At 43.8% G+C, this 14,530-nt stretch overlaps 1 protein-coding gene across 1 annotated transcript in view; it reads right to left on the bottom strand.

The window, feature by feature from the left end:
- Nucleotides 1-1,822: 1,822 nt before the first annotated feature.
- Nucleotides 1,823-14,530, bottom strand: part of LOC109911724 (beta/gamma crystallin domain-containing protein 1-like) — a 59,832-nt gene continuing 47,124 nt past the window's right edge. The window contains exons 16-21 of the mRNA XM_048613149.1: nucleotides 11,374-11,503; nucleotides 8,672-8,811; nucleotides 6,702-6,825; nucleotides 6,103-6,261; nucleotides 3,338-3,500; nucleotides 1,823-2,166 (exon numbers count right to left, since the gene is read on the bottom strand). Of these exons, the coding sequence (XP_048469106.1) occupies nucleotides 2,078-2,166; nucleotides 3,338-3,500; nucleotides 6,103-6,261; nucleotides 6,702-6,825; nucleotides 8,672-8,811; nucleotides 11,374-11,503 (805 nt within the window). The 3' untranslated portion in view covers nucleotides 1,823-2,077. The remainder of the gene's footprint in view (nucleotides 2,167-3,337; nucleotides 3,501-6,102; nucleotides 6,262-6,701; nucleotides 6,826-8,671; nucleotides 8,812-11,373; nucleotides 11,504-14,530) is intronic.

Raw genomic sequence — 14,530 nt, 5'->3', positions numbered from 1 at the left:
ACTCACTCACACACACAGACACACTCACACACACACACTCCTCCCTCTCACCCACTGCATTGTACCAGGGCTGAATGAATTATGAGGTATATCCAAATTGGATTTAGAGAGGAGAACTAAGCAAACCATAATTGCAAGATATAAAAGAACCCATTTTACACAGAACACTAAATTTACCCTATCTTTACACAGAATTCCTGATCCTTTGCATATAAAATTTATTGTGCTTATAAAACTCTTACAATCAAAGCTATTACTCCGTCTCCGTTATATAAAACACTCGGCGAACGCAATGCTTATGCCTCAACATCACAAATCATATTTGAACTTGAATATTTTGGATAAATTCGAAACAATAATAAATCTGATATTTGGAGGGGTTTGCCTAAATAGCAGTAGCACCGCACAGTGACCTCCCTGTATTCCACTGGCAATGACTCTCTCCCTGGGGGGTTGGGGGTTGGGGGGTGGTGGGAGGAGTACCATTGCACTGTCCCTGCCTTGGTCGGGGGGGGTTAGCAGGTACAGTTGCACTGACACTGACTCTATCTCTTGGGGGGCATGGTATACTGCTGAGTTGAACCTAGTTCAGAAAGACCTCACTATGCTGATCACTGGGATATAAGGGTTGCCTAATGATGAAGGGCTGAATAAGTTGGGGATCTACTGGAAAGTGAGAAATGATCCAACAGAAGGTTTAAGATCCTAAGAAGGAGTGAGGACAGACACTGTGAGACCAAAGATGTGCAGGCTAAGTGGATTAACCATGGGAAATGCAGGGTTACAGGGATAGGGTAGTGGGGTGGGTCTAGGTGGGATACTCTTTGGAGAGTCAGCATGGACTCGATGGGTCGAATGCCTGTTTCCACACTGTAGGGATTCTATGATTCTTGGGGAATCTAGACCTAACGGGAACAGTTTAAAAATGAGAAATTTCCCATTTCAGGCTGAGACAAGAAGGAATGTTTGCCCTCAGAGTCATTAGCCTTTGGAATTCTTTTCCTCAGGGAGCAGTGGACGCTGGGTCACTAAATCAAGACTGAGTTAGATCGAGTTTTGACAACAGTGGAGTCAAGGATTCTGAGGGGCCCAAGCAGAAAAGTGGAGTTAAAGCCATTCTCAGATCAGATATTATTGAATAGTACGTATGAATAGTATGAGTTAGCTGAAGGGGCTGAATGGCCTATTCCTGCTGCTATATCTGATGATATTATGAATCCAGAGTTGTAAATCCGAAACAGGATTGGGAACTGTAATCAAGCGAGCCCCACAAACACAGGAATAGAAGTGAAATTTGAGCTTCAGTGAATGATAGTGTTGTTACCTCCCTGTGGATGTGGGTATTCCGTACGCAAAGGGAAGAGACTGGACCCATGAAGCTGTAAAACAGGAAGGCTGGAGGTACTTCAGATAACCCGGAGTTTACTTCCTGCTACACTCTGTTCGGTTCGGAAATCTGAATAGAGAATATCCCACCAGCCCCACTCTGAAATTCTCATCACATAAACCCTTCCCCCTCCCCATCCTGTACAAAACTCAGATACTGAACAGACATGACTACAGGATGCTCTTAAACTGCAATAAGGTGTTGTTTTGTTATCAAAGAGCTCCCTCTAACTCCAGACCACTCTGTCTCATTCTGTCTCCCTGGAATTCGAAGTCAGTCTTCCCAAATACTCAATGAATTAAGATGTTTATTTAGAAAATCAGTCAGGACTCTCTGGCTTGAAAGTATTGCCCCTCCTAACTCTCTTACCTTTGACCTGTGTCCTCACCCACACCTCCCCCACCAACTCCCCACCCCGCCCTCCCCACCCTTTCTCTGAGAGCTCTCTATATGTAAAGGGGACAACAAGAGTCATTGCTGTTGCAATGGGGGGATCACACACATTGCCATCCAGGGGGTCTGGAAGTTGCCTCTCAGCTAAGCGGCTAACTCCCAGTACCACAGTGGGGAGTCATTCAGTTCCCGGGAAGTAGTGGAAAGGCTGATTGGAGCGTTGGGTAGGGTTATATCTGTGTGTGTGTGTGTGTGTGTGTGTGTGTGTCACAGGTTGTTCTTGAGCAGTTTGTGTTTTCACAGCATCTGAATCTCCCACTGCTGGAGCAGATTCTCCTCGTCATGTTTACAGATAATCGCACTGTCCCGATCGTAAGACTTTCCACCTAAAAGAGCAGGAGAGGAGAATCAGGTCAGCGGACTGACTAACTGGCTGAGCACATCACTCAAGCCAAGAGAGCTTTACCCGTGGCCCCTGCCATTCCAAGATTTCCTCCCTAAGGGCAACACCCCCTTTTACTGGCGTACATCATAACATTGGCATAAGCAAAGACAGCCCATATCTCAACTGCTAGCCTTGGAGAGGATAACTTGGTTCATGTACACCCACTCACAATAACCCTGTTGCCAATCACCGTTTCCATTCATTGTTCCACCCACCCATCTCTTCCCCCAACTAATTCGAGGGAAATTGAGATATTTCTTCCCCTCTCTCAGTTCACTAGGGTGCAATTCCCAAGCCTGTGCTGAGCCAACTGATCCTGCCCAGGCCAGTAATTCAAAGGTTGTGACGCGATTGGGCTCAAAGGTTGTGAGGCGACTCTTATCTTGGTTACCAGACGGGTTTGAACTAATGCCTCTATAATGAAAGGGAGGCTGGTCTCTGATTCCCGGACTTCTCATTTCAAGTCTTTTTTTTATTCATCCATCGATGAGGGCGTCACTGGCTGGACCAACATTTATTGCTCATCCCTAGTTGCCCAGAGGGCAGTTCCGAGTCAATCACATTGCTGTGGGTCTGGAGTCACATGTATACCAGACCAGGTAAGGATGGCAGTTTCCTTCCCTAAAGGACATTAGTGACCCAGAGGGGTTTTTCCAACAATCAGCAAAATGGATTCATGGTCATCATTAAACTCTTATTTCCAGATTGTGATTGATTTCAAATTCTTAACCACCCCTTCTCCAATAACCTCTACCTTATAGGAGAGAATGTTAGAACAGTGAAGTAAAATCCTTTGTAGCACAGAAGGCAATATGGTCGAGTATTTAGTATGACCAGCAGGTTGGCACAATGTTAATGCTGTGTGGACTGCACCAAAGGAAAGAGACAGCCTGTGCTGTCCATCCACTGGAACTGAAGTGAAAGAGGCAAAGTCGCCAAAGAGCCTTCGAGCACAGCCAGGATGAAAAATGAAGCCTGTGCCTCGTGACTGGAGCTTGTGGCAGAGACCAAAAACAATTGCTTCAGTTTTCCCGATATTTAGGAAAAAGGCAGCTGTTATGTTGGGCTTGAAGGCATGGTGTTCACAAAGCAGCTGCTTAGAAAACACTCACCTTTGATGTTGAGTACAAACCCTTTGTACAAGAGGCTCTGGATTGTCCCGCTCCTTTCAAATGTCCAGCAATGCCTTGGTATTCGCTTCTCAGACCAAAGCACAACCTTAACGCCAGTGTCACTCAATGCACCAATGGTTTGGAGGCTCAATTCTGGAGCAAACTGTGACACAAGTGAGGGGAAAAATACATGAAATGGGAAATGTAACAAGACACTATGAAGACCTGCACATACATCTGCAGACAGAACTCTCCTCAATGTGTTGAGTCTTGTCGGGGTACAGACTCCAACATGACCAAGCTGTTGTCTTCCGCTAAACAACCCTTCTCGATGCTGCAAGTGTAGCAAGTGAATGCCATTGGACTAACTGATGTGAAGAGCATCACTGTTGAGCGCAGTCAGCTTCTCAACCAACTCAGCTGTGGCTCAGTTGCTTCTCTATGAGTGGAATGTAAGTTTATGTCACTCCACATGGTACTGAATGGCTGCAGTACTGTTGGATGACACATCAGCTGAAAGTTTTGAAGATGTGTCCTGTAGCCACAAGTTATTAATGTATATTAAAAACCACAGAGTTTCTAGTCCTAAACCCTGGGTTCATTGAATACCTCCATCCAGGCTAAAAAAAAACCATTGATAGTTTTCTATCCTGTAGCCAATTTTGTTTCCATGTTGATTTTATCCTATGGGCTTTAATTTTGCTAATAAGCCTTTCGTGTGCCAATTTATCAAATTCCTTTCCCAGTCCATATACACATTAATTACAATACACACATCCATAAGCACTATCATCTCATTAAAAAAAAATACAGTCAAGAGCCTCATGTGGGGCAGTTGTAATGCCCCTATCTCCAGACCAGGAGGCTAGGGTTCAAGTCCCACTTACTCCAGAGATGTGTCATGATATCCCTGAACACGTTGATTAGAAATATCTATCAAAGCAAATTGTTGTTTTTTTTCATAATAAGAAAATCAAGTTAGAAAAATACAACTATCCCTTAACAAATCCATGCTGACTCTCCTTAATTAGCTTAGGCTTGTCAAAGTAGCTACCAATTTTCTCCCAGATCATTGCTCCCAACAGCTTCCCCATCACTGATGTCAAAACAGCTTGGTCTGTAGTTGTTGTGTGTATCCTTCTCCTCTTGTTGTGAGCAGCATTTGCAATCCTACAGTCCTATGGTACCAACCCCCTTCCTAAGAAAACACTGATGCAACATATTTAGTTGGTAGCTGCCATCAACCTCTGTAACTGTGGCATAGTAAGTACATTAAGCAGATCTGTGAACTGCACCTTAGGAAAGATATTTTGGCCTTGGAGGGGATACAATGCAGGTTTACAAGAATGAAACCTGGTCTTCAGGGTTTAAATTATGAGGAGAGATTATACAAATGAGGCCTGTTTTCTCTAGAATTTTGAAGGTTAGGGGGTGATCTGATTTAAGTCTTAACAGGAAAAGACAGAGCAGATAAAAATAACTTATTTCCACTGGTTGGGGATTCTAGAACTAGGGGGCATAGACTGAGAATTAGTGCCCGGCCATTCAGAGGGATGTTACAAAGTACTTCTACAGACATAGAGTGGTAGATGTTTTGAACTCTTTCCCACAAATGGCAGTGGATGCAGGATTAGCTGTTAATTTAAAATCTGAGACAGAGAAATCTTTATTAAGCAAAGATTTTAAGGGATGTGGGCAAAAGCAGATAGAAGGAGTTAGGCCACAGATCAGCCATGATCTCACTGAATGGAGGAACAGGCTCGAAGGTATGAATGGCTTACTCCTGTTTCCTATCAACAGATCTTCATCTAATTAGCCCAATCGTTTCTCAGACAAGCCTTTCCTGTTATCAAAAGAACTTCATGAGTGTGGTCATTGTTGACATTGCAATTAGCTGCATACTGAATGGTAGTCAATGTCTTGGCAAGCCAGAGAGACAACCAGGTGGGTATAGGTCTATAGTCACATATAGACCAGGCCAGGTAATTAACTTGTTTGTGAGAAAACATCAATTTTATAAACATCATTACTGAGAGTCACTTTTTATTCCAGATTTTCTAAAATGATGAGAGATTTTATTCTGCCTTTGTTGGATTTGACCTCATACAACCACATCATTAAGCCAGGCCTCTAGAATACTCATCCAGTAACATATCAACAATGCCACCACTCCCTTAAACTGTCTATAAAAGACCGTTAATTCCTTTACATTCTCCTCCAATCTATTCCTGTATCTGTTGATTTGTCCTTACTTTCTCTTCCATTTCTCTACTGTATGTTTATACTGTCATTAGCCTGATTCTCCTGTGTATTCTCAAGCTGATATCTCTGCTCCTCTTTTGCTGCTTCAATTCGTTCTCCATGTATTTCTTCATTGAGGAACTTCTGGTTTTGGATGCAAACTCTTTTCCCTTCATCGAGATGATTCTAGACTGTACTCAAACAGACTTTCAAGTCCACCCACTACTGCATTACGTTTCAACTTGTCAGTCTTTGAGATCAGGCCAAATCTCGCCTCAGTTTGCAGGAATCAGTCTTCCTCCTGTTTTGAAGGCCATTTGGAAGGTGTACAAGTTAAAGTGAGCTTTTTGTGGGCAAAATGGCAGAGCCCATTCCTGTCCTGATATCAACAAGGTGAAACCATCAGCCTTGGTCTATTTGTATCCAGTGAGGTGGCTATACAGTCTGCACACAGCCTAAGCCTCCCCCAGCACCATACCCTGACATTTGAACATCACTAGTCTCTTGCACAACAAGTCTCTTACTTTGGGTTTCAGCAGCCCGTTCTCGTAGAACCAGAGCTGCGCCAGTTCCTTACTCTCTGGAGCAACAATGACCCGTCCAGACTTCACATCCTCCTGACACAGAGTGACCGACAGGAGATCATTAGTCTCTTTGTTCTTGATGTGGAAAAATGCAGGTTTCTGTAAAGTCAAAGATATTTAGGTGTTACCCTCGAGAGTGGTTAGCAAGGCAGAGTTGTGATGATTCTTTGCACTACCCCAATACCCACTTTTGCATTTGTATTAACTGTCACGCAACAGGAGTGAGAGAGTAGTACTCAGTACAGGGTTGAAGTACTGAGCCCCTAGCAAGGAATAACACAGGTAGGAGAAGGTGAGCCAGCAAATTATATTTGGGAGATAAAAAGGTTTGATTTTATTTGTAGGAGGAAGTGAAGGCAGGAGAAATGCAGACATCCCACAGGTTATACCCATATCCCTCAGACCGGGATCGGAGGGGCTGCTGGTTTACAGGATTATGATAACAACTTGGTTGAGGTGCGCTTGGAGTTTGGAAGTTGGGATTATGGGAGTTTATGCTTAGCTGCTCATTTACTAGAAGCATTGGATTCGGCACTAACCTGTGAGACTGGTGCTATGGATCCAATCCTCAAGAAGCCGCTGTACTTGGGCCAGTTTGAAATCTCAATGGGCTCCAGGAGCACTTGGCGACCTCGGAAGTTGTTGTGCTCGTAAACCACCCAGCTACAGACGGCAAAGATAAACAGAGTGAGCATCAGTGACAGTGTACAAGATATGCCAGCTCTCTTAATGCTCTTAACCTTTAGGGTTCTGTGTAGCCTGACACTGGTTTTGGGTGGGAGTGCCTGGAAATCTTACATCATGAAGTGATCACATGGAATTGACAGGCTTGAGGTGTTAACTTGAGGCATTTGTAACAGGGAGTTACATTCCAATGGCAATGTACCCAAGTGGGCATGTGGAATAGCCTCATACTGTTTAGCCACTCGCAGTTTGAGACTGTTCCAACTATACAGATCAATGTCAGAATTCCTGAACTTCCAGCGTTGTTCTGAACCTCTGGACATTGAAGAGTTAACTGCAAGTAATGCAACAGACAATTCACACCAATGTTAACTAAATTAATGCTTTTTCCTCACATTTTAGTTAACCTACATTGTCCTTCAGTTATAAAAATATTTGAGCTGAGGAAAAAAAAGACTGGATGGATGATTTTTGATTCTTTTCAATCAGACATGGAAGAGCCTGTTCACTGTCTGATTGGTCCTGAGAAGACAGGACCACTTTCTTTTATTCATTCATGGGACCTGGGCATCACTGGCCAGGCCAATATTTTATGCTCATCCCTAATTGGCCAGAGGGCAGTTAAGTGTCAACCACATTGTAGGTCTGGAGTCACATGTAAACCCCAGACCAGGTAAGGATGGTAGTTTCCTTCCCTGAAGGACATTAGTGAACCAGATGGGTTTTTCTGACAATCGGCAATGGTTTCATGGTCATCATTAGACTCCTAACTCTAGATATTTGCTGAATTCAAATTCCACCATCTACCATGGCAGAATTCAAACCTGGGTCTCCAGAACATTAGCAGGGGTTCTGAATTTACAGTTTAGCAATAATACCACTAGGCCACCACCTTCCCTGTCAGGGAGCCAATGAGAGCATTGAGCCAAGATGATTGGAGGCAGCATGACACCTCCAGGAATGCATCCACCCAGAGTTGGTAACTCTATGTGGGACCCATGAGACAATGCATCAGGTAATTGGAGACTGGCCTTATTACTTGAATAACCAGTGTCAAAGATCATGAGCAATCAAATAAAATAAACCACTTTCAAGTGGAAAGATTCTTTCCCATGCTATTAAAAAGTGAATTGACCATACGTTTGTGGTTTTGTTTCTCATTTGTCCCGTAAGTCTCTTGGTCAAATGTTTAAGATGACAACAAATACTGTTCCCCAAGTTGCCACTGCATTCCTATGACAGGTCTTCAAGAATTGCAAAGGGCCACTTAGATCTGACAGACCCATTAGAGGTCCCTGGCTGGAGAAACCATATCCTTCAGTCAATGCCTGCCTACTCAATGTGGTCTAGATAGGAACAGACTGAAGTCTGTATGAATCCCACCCTTACTCAGCTTTATAAATCTGTCTGATCTGATTAACAGGAATAACCAGTGTGTGAATTTCAGGATGTAAAGGTCAAACATTCAAGGGGTTGTGAAAGAGGGGAAGAAGTGCTGTTAATGGTGATACCATAGACCCCGGTCACAATGGGGACGAATGGGTCATTCCTATCATTCAAACCTGGAGGTGGTTGATTTTACAAAACTGATATTCTGTCAACATCCGCCACTGACCGCATTTTTCTGGAGAAATAATCCTGCTATACTTTGGGATACTTTGCTATAGTTTTGGTCACATATTTGGAGATTCTGTTCGCTATAGATGATGAGTAAAAGTCCACATCCAAGTAATTAGCTGACAATATTCATCCTGGAAAATAACTTTATTTCTAAAGACAATCAAATAAAAAAGGGATTGGTCACTAAAACCCATTCCATACTTACACACCACCACTGACACGGAGGGACAGAACTAGACTGTTGTAACCTTCGGCGACCAGATTCTTCAGTTCAGAGTCTAGTTCGATCTCTTTTCCTTCAAAGTTCTCCAAACTGTATAAAGTGAGTGAAGGCTCGGAGAAGACCTGTGCAAGACAAATGGTAAACCAATGGGCCATGTACTAGCTCCAACATTACTCTCTCTGCTCCACTCCCTTCACATTCAAACCCTGCTTTTCAGGCACATCTTTCAACTTAATTCTTGTGAGTGATGCAGATTTTTAAAAGAACTTCCAAAAGGAACTATCTCCTCAAGGAAGAGCTTGTACTGATAGATATTTGTTTAATTTTCCTGTTTAGAGATGGAAACATAGAAGACAGGAGCAGGAGGAGGCCATTCGGCCCTTCGAGCCTGCTCTGCCATTCATGGCTGATCGTCCAACTCAATAGCCTAATCCTGCTTTCTCCCCATAACCTTTGATCCCATTCGCCCCAAGTGCTATATCTAGTTGCCTCATGAATACATTCAATGTTTTGGCATCAGATACTTCCTGTGGTAATGTATTCCACAGGCTCACCACTCCTTGGGTGAAGAAATGTCTCCTCATCTCCGTCCTAAATCGTCTACCCTCAATCCTCAGACTGTGACCCCTGGTTCTGGACACACCCACAATTGGGAACATCCTCCCTGCGTCCACCCTGTCCAGTCCTGTTAGAATTTTATAAGTCTCTATGAGATCCCCTCTCATTTTTCTGAACTCCAGCGAAAACAAACCCAACCTAGTCAATCTCTCCTCATACGTCAGGCCCGCCATCCCCGGAATCAGCCTGGTAAACGTTCGCTGCACTCCCTCGAGAGCAAGGGCATCCTTCCTCTGAAAAGGAGACCTAAACTGCACAGAATTTTCCAGGCGTAGTCTCACCAAGACCCTGTACAACTGCAATAATACATCCCTGCTCCTGTACTCGAAACCTCTTGCAATGAAGGCCAACAAACCATTTGCCTTCTTTACCACCTGCTACACCTATATGCTTACCTTCAGCAACTGGTGCACAACGACACGCAGGTCCCACCGCACACCCCCCTCTCCTAATTTGCAGCCATTCAGGTAGTAATCTACCATCTTGTTTTTGCTTCCAACGTGAATAACCTTACATTTATGACACACCTCTGGAGCTGGTGAGATTCGAACCTGGGTCTTCTGACCCAGAGGTGGGGACAGTACCACTGCACCATAAGAGCCCTCAGAACTTGCATTTATATAGTAACCTCAGGAAGTGTGAAAGCCCTTCACAGCTATTCAAGTGGGATAACCCCATTGGACGACTGTTTACTCCATGTGGCTGAGATAGGAAGATAGGAACAGGACAGAAATCTCCAAAGTTTGCTTCAGAAGCTGAACGCTGTAGTATTTTAGGCAAATGCAGAGGCTAATCTTCACTCAATGGGAGCTCCCCCCCACTTATCATATTAAGGGGAATGGCTCGAGGTTAGGTGGGAAGGTGTGGGCTGGCGACTGACAGATTTTATGTGTTTCCCCCTCCCCCGAAGAAATACATTTTGATAGTGAGAGGGTGGGGTGGTGAGTGGGACCTTAAAACTGAGCCCCATTTGTTGATATTAAATTTAAATACATTTATTCCACTTGCTTCATCCACTCTCCACAGTAGCAGACTCCGCATTCTCCCTGCTCCCTGTGTAAAGAGGTTTCTCCTGAATTCATTGTCGGATTTAACAGTGGGCTACCGTATAATTCATGACCACTAGTGTCTGACCCCTCCCCACATCCACCTCCTCAAACCCTTGTATTATATCAACGACATTACTTTCTGGAGGAAGGAACTCTGGATTACTCAGCCTGTCAGTTCATAACATCGCACTGCCCAGCTGCTTCTTGCTGGCCTTGGGCCTGTAAAGACTGAGATGGTTACTGGTTGCCAAACTCCAGTCAGGCTGATCACAAAGTTTTGATCATCCAGGAGAGTTGTGTGGATCACAGCGTGTGGCTGGGGAATGGAGCAACAAAAGGCTGAGATTTTTTTTGTGGATACTCTTGCTTCCTATGTGGTGTCTTACAGTTCATTCATTGTTTTAGCAATGAATACACCAGCGTGTGCTTCAGCCAGGAACCATTTCAAGGACCCAACTTTCTTTCCATCACTTAGACTGACCAGCAGTCTCTCCGGCTTTGTGAGGAACCTAAAAAATCTAAACTCCTAACTGAGCGAACTCAGCCTCAGCCAAAGGAGACCCAACAACGTCACTGCTTAATACCTGGTGAAAAGTGTGTCAAGTTACTCATGAAATGATAGGGTCTCAATCTGAATTTACTCATGAGGCCTCCCTTGCAGCCTGTGGAAAAGCCGTGAACAGATTGTTCTGACAACTCCCATTCCACCCAATCACCTCCAGGAGGAGGAGAAGGATGTTAAAGTGGTCCCTCAAGGAACACCTCTGTCTAGAACGGTAAATTTAATCAAATGTCCTTCACCAACTGAACCATTTGGTTAGAATAATGAGCTGGCTCCTCCTTTAGTCGTGAACCACACACAACAACAACTTGCATTTACATAGCATATGAAATACAGTGAACTGTCCCATTGCACTGGAACATGAACAAAGTTTCACATCAAGTCACATGAGGTGTTAGGTCAGGTGACCCAAACTCTAGTCAAGGAAGCTGCAGCTGCCAGTGATGGAGACTTACATGTGGGATGGCCTTCACACTGCGGATGTGGGCAGTCACCCTGCAGCCCATCGATGGGAGATCTGGATATTCTCCCTCACCAACCACAAAGACTCTCCCATTGTAGTCCTGGCCCTCATACAGTGCCCAGCTGAAAGACAATACATGCTTGGATTGGTGAACACTGTATTCTCGTGGAACATAGAGCTGTGGCAATCAGCAGGATTGCAAGAACAGACCTACACTGAGCACAGAAGCAGACCTTTCAGCCCATCTAGTCAATGTTGTGGTTTATGCTCCAAGTGAGCCTGCTATCAACATTCTTAACCTAATCCTACTGATATATCCTTTTACTCCTTATATATTAAGGGAAGCTAGATAAGTGTAGAACAAGTCAACAAAAAATGAAAATTGGATTTTAATGGAGTTAGGAAGAAAGAGTGTTTCATTTCTAGAGCCTTGTTCAGCAATCATCTAGAGTCAATAAATGTGGAGCTGAGAAAGCACAGTAGGTCAGACAGCATCTGAGGAGCAGGGAAGTCAACGTTTCGGGCTGAAACCCTTCATCAGGACTGGAGAGGGGGAGGGGAGCCCAGAAATAAATGGGGGGTGGGATAGGTGGGATGGAGATAGGTGGGTGCAGGTAGGGGGTTATTGTGGTTGGTCAGTGGGAAGTGTGGAGCGGATACGTGAGTGGGAAAATGGATAGGTTGGGGGTGGAGGGATTTTGAAGTTGGTGAAATCAATATTCAGGTCATTGGGCTGTAAGCTCCCAAGGTGAACTATCAGGTGTTGTTCCTCCAGTTTACGTTTGACCTCACTCTGATAGTGAAGGAAGCCAAGGATGGATATGTCACCAGGTGAGTGGGAGGGGGAGTTAAAGTGGATGGCAACTGGAAGGTTGGGCTGGTTGGCACGTGCAGAGCGCAGGTGCTCCTCAAACCGGTCCCCAAGTCTACGGTTGATCTCCCACAGCTTTAATCCAAGATACTCAACCTCAGGAGCAGGTACAGCACAGAAATGATAATAAACAAAAAACAGAAATTGCTGGAGACACTCAGCAGGTCTGGCAGCATCTGTGGAGAGAAAATAGAGTTAATGTTTCAAGTCCAGAGATATTTCTTCTGAATGTTCTCCAGCATCTGTAGCTTTTGTTTTATTCCACTATGGGACATCTCGATCAGAAGTGTTGTCTTATGGCATCTGATTGCACAGATTAAACATAGTCCCTTGACCAAAAACAAAGTTGCTGGAAAAGCTCAGCAGGTCTGGCAGCATCTATGAAAGAAAAAACAGAGTTAACGTTTCGGGTCTGGTGACCTTTCCTCAGAACTGGGTAACCCAGACCCGAAATGTTAACTTTGTTTTTTCCTTCACAGATGCTGCCAGACCTGCTGAGCTTTTCCAGCAACTTTGTTTTTGTACCTGATTTACAGCATTCGCAGTTCTTTCAGTTTTTAGTTCATATTCTCTTGAGTCTAGAAGAAAGAAGGTTATTCTGGTTGTGATGTAAAAATGATAAATGGATACATATTTCTCCAAAACAAGAGAAAAAAAAATCTTAAAACTAGAGCCAAGCCTTTCACAACCTTTTTATGCAAAAAATCATGAAAACCTAGAACTCTCACCCAAGGATTCATGGAGGGGCCAAATGGAGTTTTTAAGATAAAATATGACACATTTTTCTGTGAGATCAGGTTGTTATGGCATATGCAGCAACATTGACTAAATGGAGCTGAGCTACATTCAACCCAAATATTATTGAAATGTGGAACAGTTGAGGCTCTGAATGGTATGCCCATGTTCTGAAAAAATGGAAGATTTGTGCTCAGAACGTGCAGTGCTTTGGAATGCCAGTGTGGGGAGCTGGGCAGCAGAGACACAAGTGGCTGCACACCGCTGGTGAAGTGGTGAAAAGTCAGACAGGGAGTTCTTGCTGGGTCTCCATTGACAAAACTGCAGCATCAGCAAAGGACTGAGACCAAAAGGGACAGAAGGACATATTATTAGTGTTCGGGTAAGACTGTTGGTAGGAGGCTCACTTGAGCATAAACCACAACATAGCCCATTCTCAATCAGAGAGATAAACCCCACTATTCTCATCAATAGTCAAATGCTTCTGTTATAGTTATACCGCTTCAGTGTAAACAGTATCTCACTGTCTGTGATTGAACAGGATGAAGTTGCTGTATGATTGGTGTCAACTTAATTTGTTACAAATATTTAAGGATAATAATTAAAAGGGTGACTGAAAATGCTGATGAGATTAAGTGTGCATTCCTCATCCCTTTTTTATTGTGATTCACTTTGCGAACTTTTAGAAGTGTATCAATTTTTAACCTTTGTTTTTAAAACATTTTGCTGTCTCTCTCCTCAAACTTCTTCAATCCAATCTTTCTTTACCTTTCCAGATCTCTTCTGTATTTAATATGACATTAAATTGAACCATTTTCTGGCAGCACTGTGGCTCTGTGGTTAGCACTGCTGCCTCACAGCGCAAGGGTTTGATCCCACCCTCGGGCGACTGTCCGTGTGGGTTTCCTGTAGTGTTCCACTTTCCACCCACACTCCAAAGATGTGCAGTTTATATGGATTGGCCTTGCTAAATTGCCCATAGTGTCCAGGGATGTGTAGGTTGAGTGGATTGCCATGGGAATTATAGGGTGGGTCTGGGTGTGGTGTTCTTTGGAGGGGCGGTGTGGACTCAATGGGCTGATTGGTCTGCTTCAATGCTGTAGGGAATTTAATTTAATTTTCAACCTACTTCTCAATTTTTCCACTATATATTTCAGCACATTTAGTGTTCATTGATTAAAACAGCCATGCCGTTGCTCTGTTTACTGAGAGGTATCTGATCCTCTACGGCCTTCAATGTAGCCATATCGTTTAGCACTTTGTGACTTAATTGGCAAATAATTTGAGCTGAAGTGTGCAGGTGTGGGTGTAACACAGGCTCTATTATATTGTTTATTTATGAAACTGGTCCCAGGTAACAATTGCGGGTAGCAGGGTGATTGTGGGGATGTAATCAGATAAGACTTGCATTTATATAGTGTCTTTGACAACTCAGGACTTCTCCAACTGCATTAAACTCAGTTAAGTACTCTTTTTGAAGTGTGGTCATCGCTGAAATGTAATTTGTACAAAGCAAGCTCCCACAAATATCAAAAAGTGATAT

The sequence above is a fragment of the Rhincodon typus genome, chromosome 27 (assembly GCF_021869965.1).
Source record: "Rhincodon typus isolate 14 chromosome 27, sRhiTyp1.1, whole genome shotgun sequence".
Classification (NCBI taxonomy): domain Eukaryota; kingdom Metazoa; phylum Chordata; class Chondrichthyes; order Orectolobiformes; family Rhincodontidae; genus Rhincodon; species Rhincodon typus.
The sequence above is the reverse complement of the archived record's forward strand: the minus strand, read 5'-3'. Positions and strand labels throughout refer to the sequence as shown.